Source organism: Xiphias gladius, chromosome 19, assembly GCF_016859285.1.
Source record: "Xiphias gladius isolate SHS-SW01 ecotype Sanya breed wild chromosome 19, ASM1685928v1, whole genome shotgun sequence".
Taxonomy (NCBI): domain Eukaryota; kingdom Metazoa; phylum Chordata; class Actinopteri; order Istiophoriformes; family Xiphiidae; genus Xiphias; species Xiphias gladius.
Window position 1 is genome coordinate 15,447,681 of NC_053418.1, and position 14,145 is coordinate 15,461,825.

General features: G+C 38.0%; 1 protein-coding gene across 1 annotated transcript; it reads right to left on the minus strand.

Annotated features, from left to right (window-relative positions):
- Window positions 1–378: 378 nt before the first annotated feature.
- On the minus strand, window positions 379–13,658 carry atp6v0a2b (ATPase H+ transporting V0 subunit a2b). Its single transcript, XM_040155296.1, has 20 exons — window positions 13,041–13,658; window positions 12,573–12,651; window positions 12,032–12,129; window positions 11,644–11,781; window positions 11,377–11,474; window positions 10,181–10,307; window positions 8,977–9,059; window positions 8,702–8,795; window positions 7,699–7,911; window positions 7,223–7,373; window positions 6,677–6,816; window positions 6,380–6,537; window positions 6,059–6,149; window positions 4,875–4,993; window positions 4,561–4,771; window positions 4,284–4,403; window positions 4,044–4,163; window positions 3,822–3,939; window positions 2,315–2,486; window positions 379–2,221 (listed from the first exon to the last, which is right to left on the minus strand). The coding sequence occupies exons 1-20, from the start codon at window positions 13,155–13,157 to the stop codon at window positions 2,119–2,121; spliced, it is 2,550 nt and encodes an 849-aa protein (XP_040011230.1). The 5' UTR covers window positions 13,158–13,658; the 3' UTR covers window positions 379–2,118.
- Between the last annotated feature and the right edge of the window lie 487 nt (window positions 13,659–14,145).

Genomic DNA, 14,145 nt, shown 5'->3' on the forward strand with positions numbered 1-14,145 from the left:
ATAGATCAATGGACAAGCATAATGAAAAAAAAAAAAGTCCACAAAGATAAATAACTGGACATATTAGGGGAAAATTATCAATTTTTCATAATCAAATTATTTTATGGCATAATGTTTAAACAATTAATACATGGTAATGAAAACATATTTTATATAATTTTGTTATTCTAAGTAAATAATTACATTTTTGATTAGTAAAGTGCTTTATTTAGTGCATGCCTTATTATAATATTACTTGTGATATATCTTTTTGTTTTTTTTAACTTGCCAAAAATACTGTTTCTCAGCAAACTGATCTGGTCTTCTCACTGAGCCCATCTTAGAGCAAAGTAACAGTTTGGTGCAAAAAACAAAAAACAAAACAGAATAACTCAAACAAATAGAATTTATTATTGACATGATGATGAAAATGGGGTTTTCAAAAAAGAACTAGAGCATGGAGTGTTTGATAATGAAAAAAAGATGGTTCTCAAGGGCTGTATTAAAGGAAATAACAATACCCTTTCAACCAACCCATAAACATTCATTGTTAATTATGGCAAATCATTCATTACTCCATCCCAATAAAACAGTGATTGCCACTTGTATCATTAAGTTATGACACCATATTGTTCAATTTTTAAAACTTGATACGCGAGGTCATGACTTTGAAACATGTGACAGTATCTTACTGTAGCAAACTTTGTTGCCATTGAAAAAGTGCAGAAATGTCAATAATAAAACGACAATTATGTCTCCTTCCCTTGGGAAAAAAACCCAATACCAATTCCATACAATACTAACAAATTCACAAAATTAGCAAATACTACTAACAACTGATATTAGTACATAATTCAATCTCCTCCTAATAAGATTTAATAAAGCCCAGCCACTGTGTTGAATATAGATCTTAGATCTTTCGAAGTAAGGGCCTCCTGACCAGCAGAGCTGGGTCGAAATATCAATGATTTCACTTTTTTATGCATGGAATGTTAAACTGTACAGTAAGTGGAAGCATAGGCAACACTGTGAATGCATAAAAGTAAAAATCACATCCCGTTAACATTCATCTTTAATTCTGATGCAACAGTTTAAAATATAATAAATTTTAAAAAATAATTATGTAAAAGTATATACATCTAATCCCACACCTGGCCAAGCACTTTCAATACTGAAAGGTCAAAGATCCTTTGTAGTGTTTTGGTACCACAAAGTAGGAATACACGGGGAAACTGAAGAAAAATACAGTATGCTGTCATTTGGTTGTACTTCAATAAGGCAGTCAGTGCAACAAAAACTTGAGAAATATGAGAAGAACTATGTAACTGAAAGCTGGCTCACTACCCAGTGTATGGAAACCAGATCAGCCAAAGCTAAAACTCAGTGGAAAAAAAAAAAAAAAAAGTCAAAATAACAGTATTAATATACACAATTATGCTAAAACTAATGACAAGATAACTAGTTACAATAGTGAAGAAACGGAAGGAAACAGAAATAAATACATAAAAGAGATGATAAAGATGGACATTCTTTTATCTTTTATCTTATTTAATCTGTAATATTGCATGAAAAGACCAAAAACAGCAACAACTTTATCTTATCAAGTGTTGTCTGTGTAGCCAAACGTTGGGGCCAACCATTTGCTTATTACTGTTATTTCATACTAAAATCATATAAATGTTTAACTTATTTATTCTAAATTTGGGGGATGTGGTTCTCCATACAAGTGACATCAACAATCGTTACCGATAATGCCTCAAAAGAATTGATGTTTTTAAGTATACGAGTTACATTCTAAATTTGAGATTCACACTTCAACCTCACAAAATGTTCTGCAGTGAAACCTACTGATCTTGGTACAAAATACTCTGTGTTACATAAATTTGCCATAAGAAAAACATTAATTTCTCAACATTACACTCTGCACTGTCTGTTCTTGAAACAGTTTGGAGGGCAGCGTTCAATCCAAAGTCTTTGAAGTTCATCATACAATTTTTTTTACATGAAAAATTATTAAAAGATGAAAAGAAAAATCAAAATCACTTCATGAAATGTATGGAACATTTCTGTATGAGCACAGAACACTGCTGGCTTCTTTTGGCTCTGTTTACCATTTAACAGTATTACCAGATAGTCCCTTCACAGTAAGCCTTCATGCTCAAAGGCGGAAGGCAGGAGAGAGAAGGAAAAGGGGCAAAACTTGACTCCTGTCCCACTGTAGAACTTATTCTGAAACTCCACCCTGAGGAAGAAAACAAACCGCTGCTATGATTGTAAAACAGATAATCTTACCCTGTCAATGACACAAGTACTTTAGGAGTTACTGTTATCTTACCAGTGCAGCCGAAGCGCATGAAGGAATGCAGACAGACCCTCCATTACCAGAAGGATGGATACAGTGAGAACGGCAAACAGGCCAAACACAGGCACCAGGAATAGAACCCCTAGACCTGTGTCCATTCGAAGTCCTACTCGCATCACCATGGCCCACAGTACCTCTGACAGCTCTGTGAGGGCAGAGAAAAGAGCGTGTGCACCATCCATTTCGGGAATCACAAGAGAGACAAAGGGTACAGGCCGGTTACTAATATTCAGGCTGAACTCAGGCTTGTCATTGATCTACATTGGTTGGCTTTGATCTAGACTCCCATCACTGTCCCTGGTCATGACCAAGGTTGCAAATAGGTCTGAATGAGTTTGGCATAAAATTGTTAAATAACTTGAGGGTTAAATTTGTTCTGAGCAACTACCCTTCAGGTCCATTTGCCCGATTTCCTGTATAAATCATGCCAGTAATCTGAGTAGAAAAGACCTATTAAAATTTCTGGAACACTTCCATTACAGATAAATTATGATTAGACGTCATACTAACAGAATAGCTACATTGCACACATAGGGTTATATCATCCTATTAGAGATATTAAATGGCTGTTTGGTTCTGCCTTTTTAAGACCGCAGTGCAATCAATTTTCCATTTAATTATAATTTGTTATGCAAAATGAAATTCAAATCAATTTAAGAAAGCATTAAATACTGTGCATGAGCACATTTCAAGATGTTCTCTCATCGCCTCATAATGTGCTTTCATTGAGGATTTTTTTTCCCTTCCAGTGTAGCAAAATAAAGAAAAAAAAACCAATAACCTGAAAATAACTTTGTCAGACCATCAGATAAGTCCACCTAAATTTTTTCACCTAAAATCAGTTCTTACAGGCTGAAAATCTAGAGAACTGCTTCATACCTACAACGTGAGCAAATGCAGGAAGTGAAAAAGGGGCCACAACCTAATGATATTTTTTGATCATGCTTGGGTGCTGTTGAATTTTATAAAATAGGTAGCCATAATCCTATAAAAATCTGGTACATAATGAATTGTATCAGAAAATGTATTGGGGGCTCTATAGGGCTGAAAACTATACATTCACAAATGAAACATCAGCAGGCTTTAGCGTGAACTGTATCCATGCTCACAGCCTCTACACCCCGTTTCGAGCGCATTCTCATGCAAGGCTGCGCTTGGTCTACAGTTTGCATGCTGTACGACTGTGCATTACAGATAATGTTATATACTGTACGTTTATGAGTGAACAAAGGAACAAACACACAATGGCTATCACCTCTCATTATAATGATGTCTGTCATCTGGTTCACACTTAGAACAACAAGAGTAAACTGTTACATGTTGGAAAGGGGGGAATAAAATGTGAGGTGGCTCTTTGATTTGGGACAAAATCTGTGTTACATATGATTTTACAAATTCCCTTTGCGTTCAGTGTGTGCCTGGACAGGTTTGAAAAAGGAACAAACTACCTGAGTTTTGTAAGGTAAAGCATCATACTCACGGGCATGTGCCAGGCTCAGAGCCCAGAGCCTTAGGTAGGAGGCTGTGTTGGAGATGCAACCTAGGCAATACTCTATAGTGTGGATGGCCTGATGCAGGAACTCATCTGCAAAGTCAAACTAGTACAACAACAAAGCAAAACTCAGAAAAAAAACGGTAAAAAAATAACAACAAGGATGGTTAAGACTAGTAGGTAACTATCCAGTTGTGTTGCGGTCCTGACCTCCTCTGTCTGGTGCTCTCCGCTAGTGGAGAGCTCACTGTGACTGCTGCCCTCCTCCATGTCATGAGCCCTCATCAGGTAGAACTCCTCCTCACTGCTACGCCGCACACGCTCATATCCCTGAGAACACACAGACAAACTAATCAGATTTGCATATTTACGGTCAGAGAAAAAAATACTAGGAGACATTTTTCAAATCCAGGCAAACATTCATGGGCATAAATGCATTCAAACCCTCACCCTGTACAATCCTAGGCGGTGGCTTCCATTGTGAAGCCAATAAAGGTAGATGGGCTTCCCTAGGAGTAAGACAGGCACTGAGAGAACAGCAATGACCACCAGAAATACCTGCAGGCCAGCCTGGAGAAGGAAAAATACAATATTGCATTACATTGTTATGATCCGTCTCAGTGACATCTGTAGTGTATTTTAAACGACATTGGATTTAATCTGTTCAGTAAGAACAGGGACATAGGGTATACTGTTGCAGCAGGGGAGCTCTACATTAGCTTCTCACCTGTCCTGGGTAGAGCGGCTGCACTGTATCACCCTGCATGAGGAACATGTTTATGAAGTGGATGAGGATGCTCGGGGCCTGTCTGGAGTCCTTAGCAGAGAAGACCAGCCACTTGTAGAATATCATGAACACCAGGTAGCCAAACAGACACAGCAGGAACAGGAGCTCAGGGAGAAATACCAAGTACAGGTTGTGCTTTTTCCTAAAGTGCCTGTTTTTGTTGGAAATAAGGCAGGCTATTAAAAACTATAACATCTTAAAAAAAATAAAAACTAAAAAAAAAAAAAAAAAAAAATGAACTAACTGGTACTTACAAGTGATTGTAAGTGCTGAGGATGACTCCGAAGCTCATGTGTACGATGCCCAATATCACTGACATCTTCATTTTATAGGAGTTCAGAAATGTTAGGCGGTTGGATGCCAAGTTCCAAATCTTTGCAACAGAAAGATGACATACTCTTTGTTATACAATGGGTAGTTTTGATTGGTAGAAGATTAACTCCAGCAATGCTATTTAAATCCCATAAGGAATAGCAATATAAGGATGTAATGTCTTGTTGTTCCTGGAGGCGATCTAATAATCTTATTTTTATCCAAATGATCCAATCCCTTCAATTCCGGGATTTCAATTTGAGTCCCTGTGTGAGTAACATTACCACTTATAAACTAAATAACCAGTGGTTTTTAATAGTGGTGAACTGATCCAATTTACAATTTTTTTATTGCCTCTTTCATAGTCCTGAAACCAGTACCATTTTATAAACCCTTTAAAAAAATATGATTAAAATTTCACAAGCCCATGAAGAATGTTATGGTATGAAAGTCCCAACTCTATAAAAATTACAAACTTTCAATTGCACCCATCTTGCCTTACACATAGAAGATGATCCTAATCAGCTCCACACAGCAATGTATAAAGATTTTAAATTGCACTGTATCCAGATGTTAATTGGTATTAGCCGATATCCCGAGTTTGGGATTCAGTATCATATTATCACACAGAGACGGCCGGTCCATCTAGAACTCTTTATCTTGAATTCTAATAGTAGATAAAATGCTCTCGCGTAATTGCTAAATTAGAAATACTAGATATAGAAATACTAGATAGAATTCCTAGATTCTGAAATACGCTTACAAAAATCTGACCTGCTTGATAGGCCATTTCCGTAATTTATGGAGCAACTAAGTCGTTCTCATTGTTCAGGGAAATCCATGACATGCAAAATGCCAACCCTTGTGGCAAAACCAGGAAGCTGATTAGCATTTTTTTTCAGCTATTATGTATGCACACAAAGAAATACTCATGTATGTATGCATGTGTAACAGGGTCTGTTGAAATAACACATTTTTGAATGCTTTCTACTGTGATTTTGAGTACGATGAACATGAAGGCTCTTCAAATCCACCACAACCTCAATGATTAAAATCTATGTACATGAGCTATTATATGATAAATGATGTCATACATGATGACTCCTTGTCAATATTCTGTACTGACCGGGTCAATTCCCAGAGGGTACGGTCCAGTGAAAACTCCAGTTACATTTGGATCCAGAGTAAGAAAACGATTCCCATGGAGATCATTTTTGCTGTTAAGCACAAATAAAGTGACCAGTGTGTTAAATGTATGTTATTATGAAACAAATCCAAAAAACGTCATCTTATCTTTATATCTTTGAACGCGTACAAAAGGTACATGAAATGTTCATGAAATTTTCTTAAACACTTTCTTAAATTTCTTAAATTACCTAAACATTTCTGGGCCTGCTTAGCTGTTTTTACTATTATAAGGAAGTCCTTTTTGTCATGAAATACTCACCTCCACACCTTGGCACTGAACATGGCAGTCACATTCCATCCAGAACCAAAGATGTTTAGGGACTTTGAGAAACAGTCATTGTATATCAGGCCAGTATAGATGGAGAACAGGCCCATCATCAGGATGATATAACGCCCCTCAAAGAATGTGTTCCAGATCTGCACACACACACATCAAATCACTCAGTAACACTTCAGATGAGAAGTGTTACTGGCCACACACTGGCATTCGTTTGGTTACTCAGGTGAGCTTTTAAATGAGTATAAGGTAAAAAATAGCTTTGGAATACTCTCTCACCTCATTCCTGGTGTTTTTAAGTTTGCGGTTGCTCTCGTACAGAACCATCCAGAAAGCAAAGAGAGCCATGATAAGTCCATGGCCCAGGTCCCCAAACATCACAGCAAACAGGAATGGGAAAGTGATTATTGTGAAAGGAGCTAAAAATAAGTGGGACAGACAGGAAAAAAAGGGGGGGAAAAAAATTATTTTTATACTATAGCACTTCTAAAAAGTAAAAAAAAATGAAAGATATAACGATAACAGGATATTAAAATCATTAGCAATAACACAGGACATAAAAACTAACAAGAACAAAACTATTTTTAATTTGCAACTTAGCCTAAATTGAAAATAGAAAAAGATATCATACTAAACTGAATTAAAACCAAAAAAGCTAAATAATATGTGCAACGATTATAGAATCACATTTCCATAAAAGGCAATCTGAAGAAGTTAACCCGAGCTTTTCAGATAGTCTTTTAAAAAAAAAAAAAAAACACAAACTCAGAGTTTGAGTGTTAGTCATTTTTGGGGGTGTCGAGGAAAACAAAAGATCCCACTCACCAGGGTTGACCTCCCTGTAACTGCCCACTCCGTAGGCATCCACAATGTTCTGGAAGCCAGAGGTAAATTTGTTGGTCCTTATAAGGGTGGGGGGAGTGTCATTGGTGGGGATACGATTAACAAAGGAAGGAACTGTTGCTCCGCTTTTTCTCTGAAATATCAATGTCAAATCAAAATGTCAGCATATCAACATAAACTATTTTCACCGTATTTTCTTGAAACATTTGACAACTCTGTCCTTCTAAGCCTGCAAACTGAATTAACAGTGGTCTTTCAGTACCCTCACCAAGTCATGGAAAATTTCTGTTTCTTAAACTAAAGGGCCCAAATAAAATCAATCCCTCATACAGTGCTTGCTTTTATGATAACAATATCGCAATTCATGAAGCAACTTCGCCGGTTAAATAAACAGAAAAAGAAAGCCTGCAGTGAGGCCAAAGTCAAAAACAGAGCAACTTTGTTAAGAGTTTCCTCACCGAGCCTCCTTCTAGAGCCCTCCGCAGGGTGGGAATGTCATTGACAGGACACCACACCTCAGCAATCAGACACTTGTTAGTAACATCAAAACTACACAGGTTCAGAATATAGTAGATGGCCTTCATCTTCTTGACCTGGATGACCCAGGTGTAGACGGATTCTGAGGCCTTAATCAGGACCTGTCTCAGGTAGTCCTCTGTCCTGTGAAGTACCTGGAAACAGTAAGAGATAAACAGTGTGGTGCATCATATTAAAAGATACTCGTGACTTTCAAGAAAGGGTGAAGTTTACAGACTTCATATTTTTGGAATTTCTGTGGAACATTAACAGAGGAAAATAAACATTTACATTTTAAACAGGAGGCATCTGAGTTTTTGTGTGATTAACAGACAAAGAGATAAGGAAGACAAGAAGCAGTCAAGAAAAGGGAGAGGGTGAAGAAAAACATGCATGAAAAAGCTTCCAGCTGAGGCCTCATGTTGCTCATGTGCTACAGGGGGCGAGTGCGATTCTATTTTTCAGTCACAGTGGGTTAAAGCTACCAAATGATTCATGTTGCACTTCCCCAGACAGAAACTCAACTGACCCTATAACTGGCAGGGCTGGCTCACAGGAGGAACAATTGGGTTAATCTTTTAGAAAATAAATAAGCCATTTAATTTTGTTCGTCAGTTCTTTGTTCTTTTACCATAAGAAGTCAGGTAAGGAAGACAAATATTTACTAGATGTAATGTGATTCACTGAACACAAGATTTTCTGCAAGCCTGTTTTTAAAAATGTTGTATTCCTTTATCTTAAAAACCCACCACCAGTAAAAACAAAACCAAAACAAAAAACAACCCTGGAGAGCTCCAACTGAAATGATCTAGCTTGTATTTTAACAGGGAGATGAAAGCAAATACATTTAAAAAGTAAACCTTTAGTGAATGACAGAATAACTTATTTTCCCGTCACTATTTAAACATCTGCATAATTAGATCCTTTAAAAAATGTTAGACATACTGTGTGCAGGTCCTGAATTCGAGTTCTTAGTCCTTCCACAACATCATTCCTCTCCTCATTGCTACTGGGATAGGGATACAAGTGACAGTGGTAGCTATGGAGGGAAAAAGTACGTTATTCACAACTCACTACTACTACTGAGGCAAGTAAAAAAAATAAAACAAAGAAGAAGAAGAAGAAAAAAAAAGAAAAAACAAAGCTTAACAAACAGATATAAGCCCTTTTTTCTGCCATTAATAGGGCAACCAGAGGATAAGGTATTGCAGAATAATTACCAGTCACAAATCTTCTTCACTTTCTGGCCAATCTGGTCTCCCCAGTAAGAGATCAGGAACACCACACTTTTGATAGGCTCCCCCTGCGGAAAGAAAATAGGAGGATTTGTTGTATATCGATGAAAAGACTCACGTGCTCCATTGATAACATAATAGAGAAGTGTCATTTTAGACCTCGAGTACATTTTCAAATGACGGTTTCATTATCTGTTCAATAAATGTATACTACATAAAAAATGAACCGAAAATGTGCATTTATATTTGTAAAACCCATCTGTTTATTACCAAAACAAAGCTGTAAAAGTACTTGAGTTTGAAAGTCCATTCTTGACCTTGGACACAGCAGCTGAAATGCGCTGCTTTCTCTACTCATACTTTTGAAAAAGCATGACTGCTGGTGCTTTTAGCTTAATATCAAGCCTCCTCTTTTCGCACCATTCAGCAACCCATGTTAACATTCCACTAGTGATCAGTCGCAGCCCTGCGTGCCTGTCTTCTGGCCAAGCAGAGGAAATGGATAACTGGATTAGTGCTGTCACTCAGTGTGAATGGACAAGATCACAGCACTCATTGTTTGTGAGAACAGCAAGGAGGATGAGAACAGACTTCTCAACAGCTTCACCAGTGTCATTTTCAATATTGTCCCATTATTTAACAAATCTACATTTGTCATTTTGTCAAGGCTCAACAATAATCTGTCCTCTGCACTGTTTCTTCATAAACTCCACTATGGCAACACTACACAAATGAGGGGAAGCGACACTGATATTTTTTAGTGATATTTAACACCATGCACCATATAATATAAATCCCATGTGTGTGTTTTTCTATTATGCTAAACTGCTATTATAGCATAAGGATTGAAATGTTGAAAATACAAACTGTATTGGAATATTTCATATTTTACTAATATTGTTATTATATTTTCCAGAAGTAAAGTATGGGTCTTTGCAAAGTCACGGCCTTGAACATGGCACAAAGCCAGGTAAGGATCTATGTGTATCAGTTTATAAATTATTTCCATTGTTTTACATCCACTTTGATCTTACCTAACAAACTATGGAAATAGAGTATATATGGTAGATTAGTCCCCGATGATATTTTAATCTCACACTGTAATGCAGGAAAAACATAACAAAAGTACTGTAATTAAACCTCAACTATGTCCACAAATCGTGGACGAAGTTAGCCTTGAGAAACCTACCGTGTCAGGATCTTCCAGATACTCCTCGACCTCAGCATAGCTGAGGATGGTGTAGCCTTTACAGACTCTCCAAAGCATCCGCTCAAAGGCCTCGATCTTCACCCTCTGAATGAGCCCAGAGATGAAACTGCAAGAGAACAAGGAAAACATTCACCGACAGCGTAACGTGTATATATATGTGCCTGCTAGGGCATACAAACTTTTATTATAACTTTTAACTTAAAAAAAAAAAATCACATTATGATATTATGATTAAAAAAAATTTTTTTTTTAAAATTTAAAAAAATCACAACTGAAAAAATAAATCTAAATTCATCTTAAACATTGTTTGTTGCCTCTCATAATTACATTTCAAATTCGAAAACATCTCCTCCTTTGTGTAACTATTTCACTAAATAAAAACCTTTATTTGAAATAAGATAAAATTAGAGGGTTTTTTTTCTTCCTTTCATTAAAAACTCTTTCTTAGGGATGAGGGAGACGGTGTGTGTGTGTTTTCACATGTGTGAAGTGATGTCACAGTGATCATAGCTTCGCTATAACTTAAACAATTTTACATTACTGATGCCACATTGTGCTCAACTTAACATAGCACCCGTTCACCCGTGTCTGTTTGTTGATTTGTTTGTTTATCTGTCAGGAGCATTACGCAAAAAAGTACTAAACTAGATGGAGGGATGGTGCATGGGCTAGGGAGGAACCAATTAAATTTTCATGCGGATTCGGTTAAACAGGTGGATTCAGGCTTTTTTTTCCTTTTTTTTTTTTTTAAATCACTTTCCGTAACATTGCGAGTGAGATACGGCATTTTTCGCCTTGGCAGAGGTGTGCGCTCTACTGAGTGCTAGTCTAGTTACACCTTGTGAGGCTCTTGTCTGTTTGTGAGTGTACTGTGTATAAGGTTTGTAATGGGAGACAGACAGTTAAAATGTAAGTGCAACTTGCCTAATTTGAAACTTTCTTTGAGTGTATATCAGCTCCTGTGCAACCCATTTACTTTTTCCTCATGATATTATAGTGGCTGGAAAAATCACGTGACATTACTATTTCATTTTTTAAATGTCATGACATTTGTGAAAGCTGATAAACCATGACAGAGCTAGTGCCTTCTGTCAACTCTAATATAATTCAAACTCTAAGTCCAAACACTAACATAAGCATAATGCTTGTATGGCTACCAGAATTTCATCCCTCACCCCAGTTTGGCGCCTAGCCTCTGCATGCTGCTGTAGTCCATCATTGTGTCTTTCTCTAGGAAGGGAAACTCCTCATACTGTCCTTGTAGGGGCTCTCGCTAAAAGGAAAGACAAGACGCAGGAGGGTAAAGACGAAAACCAAAATCAAATCAAAGAGCAAATTCCAAGTGCCATATTGTGAAGAAAAAAAAAAAAATCCTTGCTGTATAAACAAAATGAAAACGTGGATGTAAAGGATCCGGCCACTTTATGACATGACACACTAACCTCGGAAGTTCTCTGTACAAAGTTGCGGGTGATGCGCAGCATGTGTGTGTACTCTATCAGCTCCAGCAGATTCCTCTGCAGCTTCTCTTTATTCCTGGTGACTTCACCTAACTCCACTTCTAGCCTCTGTAGCTGCTCCTGTGAACACACACGGACACCGAGTGATCATAGGCACGACAGCAATATAAGAATGAGAATAACAACATGTTTTAAAAAAACATTTTGGATGTCATCTACCAGTTTTTACGCAGACTAGGAGTAAATACTCCACAACATTCATTTAGGTACAGTGGCAGTAACTCAACACTGATTTAACAACTGTCCAGGAATACTGCCATCAACATATTAAATTCAAAAATGATAAATGATACACAAGCAAGTAACTAACCATTATAGCCATGACGTGCTTGGGTAAAGGAGCCACTGGGTTCACATCTCCTTCTGGCAGTGAAATGTCTGCTTTCTTGATTTCCCTCAGAAGGTATCCTGTAAGAAATAAAGAGAAGTCTCTTTCTAACATACACAAACCAAAACAAAAAAACGTTTCAAAATTTCAAAATACCATGACATCCGTTGAACAACACTGAAATTTGAAGCAAAGTCAAACAGTGTGTTATTCTTTTCTCTCAATCTAATAATAAAGGGTTTACTTAGCCAAGGACGACATTTCATTCAACTAAATCTACAACCAGCTGACATTCCTCATGACTGTAGGGTCACTGGTTCTCAATTTACTTCAATGAGACATCCTTCTGTGGCTTCATGCAATCCTGCTTTGCTTTTACAGTCCCAACACAGCTTCGTTTTGATCCTGTCTGAGGCAAAGGGATTTTATTTCCTACCCAAAGGGTTGTATACAACTACAACTCAATTGTCTAGATAGGGAGCCTCACTCGTAAAATGCATGTTAAAGATCAGTGTATGTTTACCAAGGATCCTCTCCATCTCTTCGCATCTTTTGATCTCGTTGACATGTTTTCGTTGGAACGCGTTCACGCTGGGATTGAGCTGTAACAGGTGCAAGAGACAGTCAAGAACTGAGAGATTAGCAATCTTCATCCCCGCTCATCACGGAGACTGTGAGAAACAAGCACAGATCCTCAGGGCAAACGATCCTAAACCATACAGTAAGTACCTGTACGGGCCACCTCACAGCAGTGTTTTACAACAGATATTCTCTATGGGATATCGATGACTTCCTTCTGTAAGTTACAAGAAAAACTGTCACATCTGCTTTGATATAAAGTAAAAGTCAGTGATAGGCGGCGTCTACGTTAAGTTAACAGGTAAAGTTAGATGCTTGCACTTTGTCGAGTGCTTTCAGTGTTAGCAAACTCAGAGGTAACTTTCGACGTGAGACTTTCAGGAGATCAAACCCGCTCTATTTGGGGACTTACGTCTCTGAACTCCACAAGCCCAAGCTCTCCAACTTCACTGATGCAGTCGTACGCTGACCCGGACTGTAGAAACAGCTGGGCCAGACACATCTCTTCACCTCGGAGCAGGGAGCACATTTTGACAGTTCGCTCGGATATTTCCCCTGCTCAGTCGACGGGCTAATAATAGCAAGCTAACTACTGCGGTTTCCGTAAACGTCAACGGCGGTCAATCGAGTCTTTCTTAATCCTTTTCATGTTTAGGTTCCGCTGATAATACGATGTTTGACTTGCATGACGCTGACTTTAGATAGCCATCGGTACGGCAGAGGCTGTTCCTGGTTGCTAATGAGCTAGCCGATGAGCGCCTTGTTGTTCTTCGGATGAAAAACTTGCTTCGTCAAAGTTGAATCCGAAAACGTGAGGTCACCGGTGTTAAACCCGCTACCGCGGCATATGCGAAGATGTGGTCACAACTCTTCCCACAGTTGGTGAAGTTTTAGAGGACATCTGATTGTCATGTCTATAGTTCTCCACGTCACTTCACTCCACACTGTTGAATACGACCAACTTCCACAGAGCAGCGAATGTGCCACTGACCAATGATCACCGCCCGCCGGAGTCTGCGCACCGCGTGCTTGGCGTTTGAGCCCTCAGCGCTGTCTGAAGGCGTATCCGCACACGGTTGTATGCAAAAGCTCGGCACCCCTTGGCAAATTACCTATTATATTTAATTTTTCAGGTGAAACGAAGTAAATACAGCCGCTACAGCAAACAGACATAAAAACGAGCTTTTCTTCAAAAAGTTAATGCACTTTTACTTTAAATAAAAAAAAAAAAAAAAACTTATTTAAAAAAAAAATAGAAATAGAAATCAACTGTAAATGTTTCATGTGCAAAAGTTTGGGTACACTACTAAGTCAGTACTTAGTAACACCCCCTTTGACATCAGTTAAACACTGGATTGGAAATATTCCGCTTTGGGGTTGTGTGGCAGCCGGTGGCACAGGAAACACTGCAAAGTCTAGATTCAAATGTCACGCAGTCAGACAAGAAACTTAAACTGAAGAGAGACTGGCTTTACAACAGGACAGTGATCCAAAAACATCCTAAAACATGGAACATA